This window comes from Mirounga leonina, unplaced genomic scaffold, assembly GCF_011800145.1.
Source record: "Mirounga leonina isolate KUSES-001 unplaced genomic scaffold, KU_Mleo_1.0 Mir_114, whole genome shotgun sequence".
Lineage (NCBI taxonomy): Eukaryota > Metazoa > Chordata > Mammalia > Carnivora > Phocidae > Mirounga > Mirounga leonina.
This window is the reverse complement of record NW_023270265.1, coordinates 28,021,805-28,035,544: the sequence shown is the minus strand read 5'-3', so window position 1 is coordinate 28,035,544 and position 13,740 is coordinate 28,021,805. Positions and strand designations below refer to the sequence as shown.

The 13,740-nt window shown below is 53.7% G+C and overlaps 1 protein-coding gene across 1 annotated transcript; it reads right to left on the bottom strand.

Annotated features, from left to right (window-relative positions):
- Nucleotides 1-808: 808 nt before the first annotated feature.
- Nucleotides 809-13,740, bottom strand: MFSD13A (major facilitator superfamily domain containing 13A). The gene is made up of 9 exons (XM_035027981.1): nucleotides 13,683-13,740; nucleotides 6,464-6,706; nucleotides 5,958-6,040; nucleotides 4,945-5,397; nucleotides 4,689-4,812; nucleotides 3,988-4,084; nucleotides 3,305-3,476; nucleotides 3,036-3,229; nucleotides 809-1,741 (listed from the first exon to the last, which is right to left on the bottom strand). The coding sequence occupies exons 2-9, from the start codon at nucleotides 6,629-6,631 to the stop codon at nucleotides 1,479-1,481; spliced, it is 1,554 nt and encodes a 517-aa protein (XP_034883872.1). The 5' UTR covers nucleotides 6,632-6,706; nucleotides 13,683-13,740; the 3' UTR covers nucleotides 809-1,478.

The window sequence follows — 13,740 nt, the reverse complement described above, 5'->3', positions numbered from 1 at the left end:
TTAAAATGTAGTTCCTGGGGCCCACACTCAGACATTCTGACTAATCAGTTCTCCATTTTAAACCTGTATACTTGTTGGGGGGGCTTTCCAGGCACTTTGCAAATGTTAACCTATTTGATCCAACAACCCTGCAAAGTATTTTTATTATCCTCTTTGCGGATGAATTAGAGCCACAGAAAGATTATGTAATTTCCCAAAGCTCTGCCCTTTATTCGCTAGGATTTGAACCCAGGCGATATAGCCCTAGAGCCTCAATTTTTAGCCACTACACAGACCCTCAGAAACCACTGGCCTTGAGCAGTAGGTTCCAATCAAGTGGGACGCATCTGGCAATGTCTGGGGACATTTAGTTGTCACAACTGTAGGGAAATGTTACTGTCATCTAGGCAGAGGCCAGGGATGCTGCTTTAAATACTCGCAACAAAGGACTATCCGGCTCTGAATGTCTCCAGGTTGAGAAATGCTGGCCTGGAGCACAGGTGTTCTAGCCCAGCTGCACAGGAAAATCAGAGCTTCCCAAAACCTCTGTGCCCAGGCCATAGCCTAGAACCCATGACAGCAGAATCTTGGGGAAGATAATTCAAGACATCAGCATTTTTGAAAGCTCCCAGTGACTCCAGGGTTGAAGACCTCTTGGAAGCAGCTGCTTTTCCTTGCTCACCATGTCTGGCAGTGGTGCATGGGAAATGCACCAGGACATGACCGCAGGCCTGCGAGTCATTTTGCTCACAAATGCCCATGCAGCCTGGTCTGCATGCCCTCCCCGCTACTTCAGTGACTCTGATGAGGGTGACCCCCACCCCCACCAACTCATCTGCAGAAAAACGTTCTCGGGGTGCTTTTCCTATTAAGTGAGGAATCCTGTTCCCCAACCCCACCAACCCACCACTCCTGCGCATAGCACAGACCTCAGGAACAGAACAGAAATGACTGACTTTAATCAGTCTGTGATGATATGAACCTCTTTGAGAGATCAGGTGGGGGTGGGGGAGCCCTGCAGCAACACAATACTTTAGGCACAACTGAAGCAGAGAGGTCAGAGAAACCACTGGAAACGTGGAGGGAGGGGGCGGTGGGACTCACAGCTTCCCCTGAGTGGGTGAAAGTGGCTTCTGAGCCCACACATAGCACCAGCCCCAACCAGGTGATGGAACAGGCCTTCATGCCCTGCAGCAACCCCATGTGATCACAGAGTAGCCCCATCCCTTCTTGGTCCTCTTCCTCCTCCTGCCCCACAGGGGGAAGCAGGTCCCTGAGCACATAGAGCCCAGCCCTTGCCCAAGCTGGGCCAGACAGCCAAGCCGGAACTTAGACCTCAGTGATGCTCCTGGCTCAGCCCCAGAAGCTCGCACTCTGCCATCTGTCCTCCAGGCTGTGCCCCAGGGAGGCAGAGGAGCAGGATGAGGGGCTGGCAAAAGTGGCTCCTGCCCAGGGCTGCGACAGTGTCCTCAGCAGGGTGGCCTTGCAGTACCTGCCTCTCACACCATCTTAACATCCAGGGTTTGGGCCCGTGATAGGTTCTGGCGCTGGGCTTTGACCATGTGCAGGCGTCTCCCGTGCAGTGTGAACTGGGACCAAGTGAACAGCTGCAGCAGAGCACAGATGATGGGCACCAGCACCAGCAGGTAGAAGCAGCCCTGGCGGAGTGTTGGGGCCTGGGCTGGGGCTGGGGCCGGGGGCTCTGGCCAGGGCTGGGCACTCCCCACAGGGGTCAGTGGGGGCTGCTGGAAGAGATCATGACCTAGGGTGAGAGAGCATGCAGAAAGAACAGGGTCAGCCCTGGTCTCCTCCAAGGTCCGCAGTGCCACATCTCAAACGACGCGCATACATTTCTGAACCACAACTCACTTCCTTTCCCAAACTTGCTTCTCCCCTGTGCTTTCCTTCTGGGTGACTGGCACCACTATCCACACCATAGACTCAAAGTCTTCCTGGATTCTTCGGTTAACCTCACCACTCCCCAGCAGCCAGTCCTTCCCCTCCCCCGAATTCCAGAACACATGCCACACACAGACACTTTCTTCCAGCCCCCCTGGCTCCATCTGCTCAAGCTTCCACGGCTTCTGCCACAGCCTCCCCACAGCCCATTCTCCATACAGCAGTCAGGGTGAACTTTAAAAACCAGATCAGACCACGTCACTGCCCTGCTTAAAACCCTTGATATAGTTTCTCTTCACACTGAGAATAAAATCCAAACCCTGGGCGCCTGGGTGGCTCAGATGGTTAAGCGTCTGCCTTTGGCTCAGGTCATGATCCCAGGGTCCTGGATCGAGTCCTGCATCGGGCTCCCTGCTAGGTGGGGAACCTGTTTCTCCCTCTGCCTCTGCCTCTCTCTCTCTCTCTCTCTCTCTGACTCTCATGAATAAATAAATAAAACATTAAAAAAAAAAAAAATCCAAACCTTGCCCTGATGGACAGAGCCCTCTGCTGCCCCAGCCTCATCTCCTAGCCACTCCTAATAGCTTGGGCTCCGTACTTGCCCCCCCATCCTGTCTGGGATTCACTGAGATCTTTCTAGACCAGATTCTTGCCATCCAGTCCACATCCTGGGTGTCATCTCCTCAGAGAGGCCTTCCTGGACCACACACACTAAATAGCTTCTCAGTCACACTGCCTATTTTACCATCGCTTTTCCCACTACCATTGCTATTTCCTTGTTCGGCTCTTTATCGCCAACCCCACCCATCCCTCTAACCAGAATATAAGTTCCATGATGGCAAAACCATTGTTATCTCCCTAAAGGGACCTGGAGCAGCTCCTGACAGTGAAAGTATTCTATACACGTTTGTTGAATGAATGAATGAATGAATGAATGAATGAATGAATGAATGAATGAATGAACGAACGAACGAACCACTGAAAGACGGGAAGAATTGGAGACTCAGTTCCTCTGCCTACGTGGGGAGAAGCAGAGGAGGTGGGGCCCAGGAATAGCCTCTGCTGGCCAGTTGCCATTCTCTCCCCCTTACTGGACCCAGCTTGTAGCTTTGACCCCCGGAGCCTCAGGAGCCCAGTGCCAGCCCCCGGACCCTCACCTGTGTAGAAGCACAGCAGCCAGGTGCCCAGCAGCGGGGCAAAGGTCTGGCCCGGCTTGGTCACCAGGGCCACCATGCCAAAGAGAAGAGCTGAGGCCGCCTGCTTGCGGTGGTTCAGCACCAGGTCCTCGTCCACCAGGTCAGTGACCACCAAAGTCAACAGCTTACAGGTGCCCTCCGTGAAGACACGGTTGCTGCCAGCGAAGAGAGAGGGGGCAAGGGTGAAGGGGTGGAGCAGAGGGGCGGGGGTGAGGGAGGGCAGCGCATACCTGGCAATGAAGAGGCAGAGGAGGCCAGGGCGGTCGGGGCCGGCCAACAGCATGAGCAGGCTCAGGCCCAGCTTGAGCAGGAAGAGCCCCCGCACCACGGCGTAGACGCCCCAGCGCCGGCACAAGGGCAGGAAGTAGAGATTGTTGACGTGGGGGGCCACATAGGAGATGCCTGGACAGAAGGGGGCAGCCTTGTGAGGGGGCACTGCTGCAGCTTCCACAGCTCTCCGCACCAACCATCGGCGTGGCAGGCTCTGTGCTGCGAGCTTCACATCCTGTTATTTCATCCTCACCACCCTTTAGGATCAGTCCTGTTATCATCCCTACCTTACGGGGGATAAACGGAGGCCCCAAGAGATTAAAGAAAACCCAGCCAAGGCCACACAGTGAATAAGAGTCAAGACGCACAGCCAGGCCCGTCAGCCGGGCGGCCCCGCTGTGAGCCGGCCACTGCGCCGCCTCACCTCTGGGGGCGCCGTCACGGGGACACCAGGAGGGCAGCCCTCGCCTCCTCACGGCACAACGGGCTCCCACCGCTTCCTCCCTCAGCACAGCGAGGCTGGAGGGGCAAGCCCACAGCAGCGTAACCCACCCCCGCACCCCGGGCTCCCCCGCACCCCCGGCCCGCACCAGGCCCCGGCTCAGGAGGGAGCTGTGCGGGCAGCTGGGCGGCTGCCACTCACCCAGCAGGAAGGAGCCCGTGGAGAGGGAGATGTGGTCTGACAACAGATGCTCCAGGAAGAGGGGGAAGAAGTTGCTGTTGAAGTGGCAGTGAAACACCTGCAACCCAATGGGGGCAGTGAGGAGGCTGCTGGGCTGGAGGGCAGCTGGGAGCAGGCCAGAAGCCAACCGGTCAGCGGCGGGAGCAAGAGCAGACTTTAACCCCATGTCCCTCCACACGGAACATGCCAGAATAACACCCAACACCAAATTCCTAATTTTGCTAAAAGGTAGAAGGAAGGATAAAATTGTCAAATTGAATGATTAAGTTTTTCTCTCTTTAATTGAAAACACTAGTAAGTCAAGCTTGATGATATAAACACCATCTATTTCTGAACTTGGTGAGCTGACATACTACATGTGTTTTAGGCGCAGCATTTAGTGTTTTAAAAAGATTGTCACAGAGTTCCCAAAGGGCACCTCTTTTTCAGAGCCTCCCTTTGCAGGTGAAGACACAGCTGCCCCGAGAGAGCTGCCTAAGATCACACGGGGAGTGAGCAGTTCTGATGGTGCTAGAATCCAGCTCTCCCAACTACCCGACCTGTGTTCCTGCTAGCAAATCGCCCAGCAGTGCTCACACAAGGCCCAGCTTTTAAGGAGCCTGTTCCCCTGAGTGAGGCACATCCTGGCCATCGGGGGGCTGGGGGGGTTGCTGCTCCCATACCTGCACCAGGTCCATGCCCACGAACCACAGGAAGTTCCGGTGGCGTGCGAGCTGCTGGAGGTACTGGCTCAGAGTGATGCTACCTGCGTCCTGGCAGCCGGTAAGCAGCTCCTCTCCGCACAGGCTACAGGGCAGGCGGGAGTCACCGATGGCCTAGGGCTGGGCCAGAGCCATCCACCACCCCAGGGCAGCCGCCCATCGGCCAGGGGACTCCGTGTGCTGGGGGGAACCCGGAGAGCTGGGCCAGGCCACTCACCCGCCATTCACAGCCAGGGCTGGGCACTCTGGCTCCCTGCCAGCCGCCTCAACCTGCCGCCCAAGCAGCCGTGCGGCCCCCATAAAGCCCAGCCCAGAGCCGGTGGCCAGGGCCACACAGAAGGCGCGGAAGGAAGAGAAGTCTTCCTTGTTCCAGAAGGCATAGGAGGCAAAGACAGAGAGGGAGCCAGCTGCACTGAAGACGGAGCAGTAGAAGTTGAGGTGGGTACGGTCGTGGGCAGAGAGGGCCAGGTCAGCCAGCAAGGCATGATGGTGCAGGTCCACGAGCGTCAGGAAGCCATCATAGAGGCAGAGGCACAGCAAAAACTGCAGGCCAGCGGGTGCCCAGGGCACCCAGAATGCCAGGAACGACAGCGCCAGCAGCGGCCCGTGCCAGCCCAGGGCCCGCACCCGTGCCAGCACCACGGCCCTCGAGGAAAGCCCGGCGCCCGACCTGCCAAGGAGAGGAGGAAAGGTGGCAGCGGCTTTACCAACTGGGCAAGCCCCAGTTTCCCCTCTGCCCAGGCCCCAAAGGAAGGACAGAGGCCCAGAGTATGGGACTCACGGCAGAGTGAGCCCACTGAGCCCCGCGTCCTCAGCCTTTGACTTAGGAAGGACAACTCACCAGGGGGTATACTCTCTCGTCTGCTCCCTTGCCAGCCTGCCAGGGCTGATGGGCAAAGGGTGGTGGGATACCTATTTCTCAGGGTTCGAGGCAGTGTTGGGCCCAAGCAGGGATGGGGTCAAGGAATCTGCCAGAAGCAGCAGAGAGGGTCTGCTGTACAGCTCCCAGTTCTGAGGATCTGACAAGCCAAGCTGGGGTGAATCTCTCCCCAGGTGAGGAAGGCAACAGTTAGTCAAGGCCACTTCTCCCACGTGCCTAACCTCGAGAAGGGAGGGAGCCTGGCCAAAAGCTGAAATGGTCTCCCTTTCTCTCCCCACCCCAAACACAGGCACCCTGGGGAGGGGTGGGGTGGGACAGGACCCGTTGCGAGCCATCCCCAGGACACAAACCGGGGCTGGGAGCTGAGGAACTGATGGTCACTCAGCCAGCCGAAGAGGGGGTCGTTGAGGCTGTTCCAGAGGAGAAACACCGTCTGTGGGCAGAGGGGACATGGGGCAGGTGGGCTCCAGGCAGCCTCCTCTCCAGAGTTTTCCCTACCCAGCCTGTTCGCCACCCCTCAAAGATGAGCCCAGCTTTCCTGACTGCAAACCTTTGCTCCGCGTAGTCCCTCTACTAAAGCCCACTCCACCAGCCACTGCCCCATCAAACTCCCACCCATGCAGGGCAAATTTATCCAGCTGATAAATATACGTGAATATATTTTATCATATATGTGAATATCTAGAACCGTGCCAGACTCATTGGACAGTGGCCAGGAGAAGGAGGAGTCATCAACACCTCCAGCTCCAGCTTTTCTTGCTGAATCATGGTGGGCAACCTGGCCTGCCCCTGCTCCGGACTGGGTGGGACCCACCCCTGCAACCTGCCCAGCTCCCCCCCCCCAGTGCTGGCCTACCTCTCCAACCCAGAAGGCAGCTTTGTTGATCTTGTACACTGAGACAAAAGTGTCCACATAGTAAAGCAGGAACACATTGTGCAGGATAGAGATGAACAGAGCCAGGGAGCCATAGACCACAGCCGTAGGAAGGCCCAGCATCCAGGCCTGGAGCCTGCCCAGCCCCATGGCTGCCAGCTCGGTGTCAGCCCCAGGAGCACTGAGGAGCGCTCACATCCAAGAGCAGTCTGGCCATCCTTGTCCCTAGGGAAGAAGTAGCCAGTTAGCTGCAGGGATCAGAGCCAGCTCTGCTCCTAACCCCAGACCTCTGAATCATTTAAAAACTCATTTCTGGGAGCACCTGGGTGGCTCAGTCGGTTGAGCATCTGCCTTTGGCTCAGGTCATGATCTCAGGGTCCTGGGATTGAGACCCACGTCAGGCTCCCTGCTCAGTGGGAAGTCTGCTTCCCCCTCTCCCCCACCCCACCCCCCTGCTCGTGCGCTCTCTCTCTCTCTCTCAAAAAAAAAAAACTTAAAAAAAAAAAAAAAAAAAAAAACCTCATTTCCACTGGGAGAAAGTTTTTACGCAAAACAAAGCTAGGGAATTATCAATGACATACAACTGAAACAGTGCTGGGCTGGATACCACTATTCAAGAGTAACCCAAGAAAACTGATAAAGGCATGGGAAAAGAAGGCAGGCATCCAACAAGTGCTAAGCCAGGTCATGTGCTAGAGCAGTGTGCTCAGTATCTTCTTTCATCCACACTATCTTATCACAAAAACCTTAATCATCTGGACATGCCAACTGTGGGCGTGGGCATACAATGTCCCTATAACCTCAGCAAGCTACTTAACTCAAGCCTCAGTTTCCTCTTCTGTAAATGGGAAAAAGGAATGATCATGCCTACTCTGCAGAGGAATGTAAGGATCAAGTGAGGTAACTCATGGAAAGTGCTCAATAAATGGATGGTGGTGGTGTCATGATTATCTTTATAAAATCCCTACAAAATTTGTAGCACTATTACCATGTGAAAAGAGAGCAATCCCAAGTTCAAAGATGTTATGTAATTTGCCCAATGTTATACAGCAAAAAAGTAGGAGATTTGACCCCTGGCCTGTCTGGTTCTAAAGCCTTTTCTGCCACTTGACCTTTTAAATCAGGTTCCTACGCACTGTTGGGTAGAACAGAGAAAGTTGCTGTGATATCAGGTTCCATAGGTATGTAAGAGTGATAGAGTCCACAACCACTCAGGCACTTTGATTCTGGAAATTCCACCTCAAGAAACGAACCCCAAAGGAACATGTACAGAGACGTTCATGGCAGCAACAGTAATAAACAGCAAAAAGTCGGACACGGCCCAAGAACGAAACAAAGGGACTGTCTCAGCAAGGCCGATGCTCTCCAGAAAAGGCAAGCCTGCGGCCCACCTCAACACGCAGAAGAGAAACTCAAGAACATGTCACGTGAAGAGAGCACAAAGGACAGTGTGGGTGCCTAGCTTCCAACCAGGCTAACTTATACACAGAGGCTGGAAGGACAGACCGACTATGAGAGGGAAGGAAATAAAAGTCAGATCTTTTTTAGGGCAGGCCTTCTCAAACTGGAATGTGCTTTCAAGTTACCTGGGCACATCATCAGAATGCAGATTTTGACTCAGGAGGTCTGGGAGGAATCAGATTCTGCATTTCGAAATGGCGCCCTTCCCTGGTGGTCTAGCAGTTAGGATTCAGCGCTCTCAAAAGGGCGCCCAGGTGGCGACCACAGGGCCATGACCACAGTTTAGGCAGTGAGGCATTAAGCCTGCCTGTCTCTTTTTTTAGATTCAAAGATGCCGTTCTCTTTTCAGAAAAATAACCCTGTGTGTGCTTGCCTCACCCCCAGAGGGAAGCTATGAGGATTTCCTTCTCTCAAATTCCCTGTTGTGCATTAAATCATATCCCCAGAAAAAAAAAATGCTCAAGCCCTATCCCCCAGTACCTGTAAGTATGACCTTATTTGGAAACAGGATCTGGGCAGATGTAACCACGTTAAGATGAGATCAAAGTGAATTCGGGTGGGCCCTTACAGGGAGAAGGAAATTTATACACAGAGACCGACACACACAGAAGGAAGGTGGCCATGTGAGGACAAAAGCAGAAATTGGAATGATGCAGCTACAAGCCAAGGAATGCCAAGGACTGCAGGCAACCACCAGAAGCTAGGAGGAAGCAAAGAAGGATTCTTCCCTAGAGCCTCTGGAGGGAGCGTGACCATCTGGAGTTGTTTCAGACTGTGAGTGAATAAATTTTGTTGTTTTAAGCCACCCAATTTGCAGTAATCTGTTCCGGCAGCCCCAGGAAACTTACACATACCCTCGGGGGCTGTTCCTCTTTGAGTCCTTGTGACCCAAGCCTGCCCATGGGCGTGATCTACATGTTGGTGAGTGCACGCATGCACACGCACATGCACACACAGACACACACAGCTGAAACTTCTGCTTCCCATCATGGTCAGGCCCTGGAGAGCCAACTTCAGCCCAAGTCCAACAGCAGTTGACCTCCAGGACATGTCCTTGCCCCATGACCCACTATAGCTCCTGCTCTGTGCCCACCCCTCCAGGGCCTCTGTCCAGCCCAGCCTCCCCTAGGTCTTCAAGCCACCCTCTCCTCTGGCCAGGCCTTTGTCCTTGGTAGTGCCCCTGCCAGAAATGGCCTCCCATCTCCCCATCCTTCAGGAGCCAGCACTGTGTCCAGACTCTCTCCAGCCCCTCACTGATGCCTCCTGCCACCGTACCACAGACTCTCCTGACTGCCCCCACAACAACGTGTGGGGTTTCTCAGGGCAGAGCCTGCATCTTTGCCCTCCATCTCCCTTGGGAAGGGTGGGCTGGACACGGCCACTCTCTGGTAGAAAAACAGGCCCTGAGCGGGGAAAAGGAGGGAATCTCAGTGGGATCTCTCAGGCTCATTGGAAAATGAGGACAATTCACTCAAGAGATCCAACCTGGTGCCATCTATGCCTAGTGCTAGGGAATGAGGGAAGAAGCAGCAGCTAGAACAACCTGAAACCAGCCGCTAAGTCTGTGAGAATCTCTCCCGGGCTACAGTGAGCAGGAGGATGGCCAGCTAGCCTCTCCCTGGAGCCCTTAAGCCCCTGAAGGAACATTTGGTGGGAAATACTTTTTTCCCCCATAGCTTTATTGAGGTATAGCTGACCCACAATGATCTGCATATATTCAAAGTGATCAGTTTTAACATATACATGCACCTGGGAAACCATCACCACAGTGGAGATCATGAACATATCCATCACCCTAAAAGTTTCCCTGGCACTTTCTAAGGAACATAATGGAAAGAAAACACAATTGGGGGCCTTCTAAGTCCTGACTGTACCATTTACTACCTGTGACCTGGAGGAATTTGCTTAACTTCTCTGTGTCTGTTTCTTGATCTGCGATATGGCACCAACCTTCCTAAGACTATTTTTAGCAGTCAAGGGGAAAATACTCTCAAGCACTTAGCACATAAGTGCAGTGGACACTCAAACTTCAGAGATTACTGCTGTTGAGCCTCTCAGACCCCCCAAACCCACCACACAAGGATGGGGTGAGTATTAATCTAAAGGTGCTTTGGGGCTGTAAAGCACAACATGTACCTCTAAAGGTGCTATCCTTAACCCAGCTCACTTTCTCAAATTCCCCAGGGCCTTTCAGAACCCCACCCCCACCCCCACCCCGGCCACCACCTCACCTCCAAAGCCTCTGTCCAAAGGGAGTGAAGTGTCCCAGGCCCCCACCCAGATGTCCAGTGACTTATCCTGGTTGCTGGAGAAGGTGAGCCCTGAAGGCCAAGTCCCCAGCCTCCACCAGCTGGCTCCTGGCACTGATGCTGGGGTTAATAGCAGAAAACCTCAGAGGGCGGTGACATGGGAAGGGTGTGACTTTCGCCATCAGGAGAGGCTGGGTTTAAATCCCACCTGCACTTCGTACTAAGAATGTAACCTCAGGCAAATCACTTAAGCTGTCTGAGCCTTGGTTTCCTCACCTGTAGAATGGGAATAATAATGCCCATCCTTTAAAGGAATGCAGGGAGGACTAAACTAATGCCCAGGAGCCCAGAGCACTGTTACATGAAAGATGTTCAGAAACTGGCTTCTTCTTGGGCTCACTATTAAAAGACTGGAGTAGGAGCAGGGGAATATCCTGGTAATCCGGCCTCTTCCCACGGGAAGGGAATTTGAGAGACAAGACAGGGCACACAAGGCTAAGTCAAAAGAGGAGAGTCTACAAGTAGCAGGAACACATGCACAGTTCAGGAGAGCCAGATACAAGCCCCCACCACAAGCCAGGGCCAGAGGCAGAGTGACCTGTCCAGGTGAGCCTCTGCCCAGGAGAGGGGGCTGGGGGAGGAGTGTGCAGGGTCACACTCGTCCAGATTCCACTCCTCCCTCAGGAAATGCCTTCCCCTACTCACCCTCCCACCCTCAATACGCCCCAGCAGAAAATAGCAACCCTACCTCTCCAAGGGAGGAACAGCTTAGAACCCACACCAACCTAGTTGCATAAGCCGGGTGAAATACCCTGTAACCCAGCCAACTCCACCCCCACCTTGGCACCTGGCAGGAGAGCCTGTTGGAGGTCACAGGAGCCCACCCCGCCCTCGTGCTGGGATGGTCCCCAGTTATGTGGCTTTGAGCCAGCCTTTCCTTCTCCCTAGGCCTTGGTCTCCTCATGTATAAAGTGGGGATGATGACAACCTCTTGGATTGCTGCAGGGCTGAAACGCAAAAGGTACACAAAGCCCCAAGCACAGTGCCTGGCACATAGGAGATCCTCAACGAACAATAGCTACTGTTACTCTTTTTCATATCTCTCAAGTTTGGTTTCATGATCTTTAAAGGGTTTCAGTCAGTCTCCTTCTGTCAAATCCATGATGAAGTGGTCTCTCCAGCACCCAACACTGATGCCTCTTGCTGCCTAGTATATCCTGCCATCCCTCAAATTCTCTTTTAAATGCCACCTCCACACCTTTGTTCATGCTGTTCCTTCCACTTAAAATAGATGTAACTACATATCATTTCTCAGGCATCTGGGTATGTCTGGCTTTTACATCCATCATCAAGAATCCTTACAACTCTTGTTACTATTTCCATCTCATTTTATAAACGAAGAAACCAAGGCTCTGAAGGTTAAATAAATCACAGAGCTATTAGGGGCTGGAGCAAAGATACAGAAGTGGTGTTTTTGACTAAAAAATCTCAGCATTTCTCATGTCACTATGCCCAACCCCACCACCATCTTATCAAATCCTGCTGATTCAAGGCCCAGTTCAGTGGCACAGGCCTGAGTACACCTAGGCAGGTGTTCTCTCCCCTCTCAGGCCCCTTGGCTCCTTTATCAGGGTCCAAATGCCTCCTTTACCCTCCTCCAGCACCCAAGCTCTGTAAGAGCAGCACCAGGTCAGACCCCAGTTTTCTACTCCCTGCTTCCACCAGGCTCCTTCACCACACAGTAGGTGCTCAATTAATGCCTGCTGAGTCAATTTGTCCCTAAAAGGCCAATATGGGTATCCCCAGAACTAGGGAAGAGTAGCAGCCCTAGGATTGCCACCCCCAAATCCCACTGTGCCCCTCAGCTCTGCTTGGCTGTGGGAGTCAGAAAGAGGCAACCAGGGGAACCTTGATGAGCCCTGCTGAATAAAACATGTACAGCAAGGCAACAGGTGCACAAAGAGGAAGAGTGATAACAAAAAGTCACATTTATTAAGCTTGTACCACGTGCTAAGGAAAGCAGATACAATATGGAAAGAGAGCTCAGGGCAAGGAGGTAGAAAGACACCAGATCAGGAAGGGTTTTGTAAATCACACACAAGATTCTATCCTGAGGACAATGGGATGGGGGGCACTGGGGGGGCTGGTGAGGTGACAGAACTAGATCTGTTTGGAAGGAATCCCCTGGCATAAAAACTCTCTCTTCTTGACCCATCAGGCTTCTGGAAGATGAAGAACTAGAAAGGATGGAAACAGTAGCATCTCCCTGATTTCTGAACCAACCTATAGTGGCTGCGGGCTGGTGGATTTGGTGGAGGAAACCAAGAATGCCAGACTGGGCCCCTAGAGTGAGGGGCATCAGGAGGGTAGGTGTTGATTCCCCTCAAAAGGACTAGCGGCTATAAATAAAATCTTAAAAAAAAAAAAAAAGAACTAGCGGCTGTATGCAAAGCAGTTTAGTACAGAGAAAAAGCTACTAACAAGCATAATTTGGAGTTGGGGGCCCTGAGTCAAGTCTGAACATTATCACTACTAACTAGCTGAGTTTATTCCTACATCTGTGAAGCAGGAGAAAACAATTCCATTCTCTACCGGTCCTCAGGAGTATCAAATGAAATTGAAAGGTGTAACACCCTACACAAATATTAGGTGTGTCCTTTTCTCAACAAGCAGCTGACCTCTGAATTGTCTGCTGCCTTTCCTGTTTCACAGCCGCCTTGCTCGTCTCCCTGCCCAGTCTCCCTCCCCACAGCAGCTTCCAGTCCCGGCAGGAGGGCTCCCCTGGCGTGGGCGGTGTGTGTTTGGGGATGGGGGGGGGACCACTCTCCATTCCAAATACTAATAGGCCTATCCTCCTCCTCACGCTGGAAATGAACTTTCACCTTCCTGGGGGAGGGACCTTCCCCCTCTCCCTCCCCCACAGCACTGCAGGGTCAGCGACTTCACCCTGGGACCACCTGCCCCTCCCAAGCCACTGAGGAGTCTGGGGCTAACCCAGGAGGTCTTTACTCAATAGCTGGCGCTGAAACATGTGGTTCTTCAGCCCGTCTGTACATGAAAGTCACCTGAGGAGTTGCTCAATACCGAGGCCCGGGCCTCACTCCTGACCAATCAATCCGAATTTTCGGGGGTGGGGCCCAGGGTTAGTGTTCTTTTAAAGCCCCCCAGGTGGTTCTACTACGCCACCAGGGTTAAGGGCCATTATGTTAATGAAATGGATCCCGGCCTGAGACATCCCGCGACTCCAGCCCCCCCGGGAGCCCTTCTGCAAGGATTCCACCCTCACCCCTTGAGCCCAAGCTTCTCCCATCCTGACCCAAGGGCTCTCCCAACCCACAACCTGATCACCTCAGGGACCCCCCGCAGACAGCCCCCAGGACTCCCAGAGCCGACAGCATTCCTGTCCCCCTCGGGTCCGTCCTTTGTGTCTGATCGGCCCCCAGTCCGGCCCGCTCCTGCCCCCGCGCCCGGGCCACGGGCCAGCCCCTCACCGATATCGTGGCAGGCGAAGCCTAATCCTGCGGCTGCCTGGAGCCAGGTGCGAGTCAG

Coding starts and splice junctions, on each gene's coding strand:
- MFSD13A (XM_035027981.1), bottom strand. CDS start 6,631: ATGGGGCTGGGCAGGCTCCAGGCCTGGATGCTGGGCCTTCCTACGGCT. Junction 4,085..4,688: donor TGGGCATGGACCTGGTGCAG/GTATGGGAGCAG, acceptor ATTGGGTTGCAG/GTGTTTCACTGCCACTTCAA. Junction 3,230..3,304: donor CTCTGCCTCTTCATTGCCAG/GTATGCGCTGCC, acceptor CTTCGCTGGCAG/CAACCGTGTCTTCACGGAGG.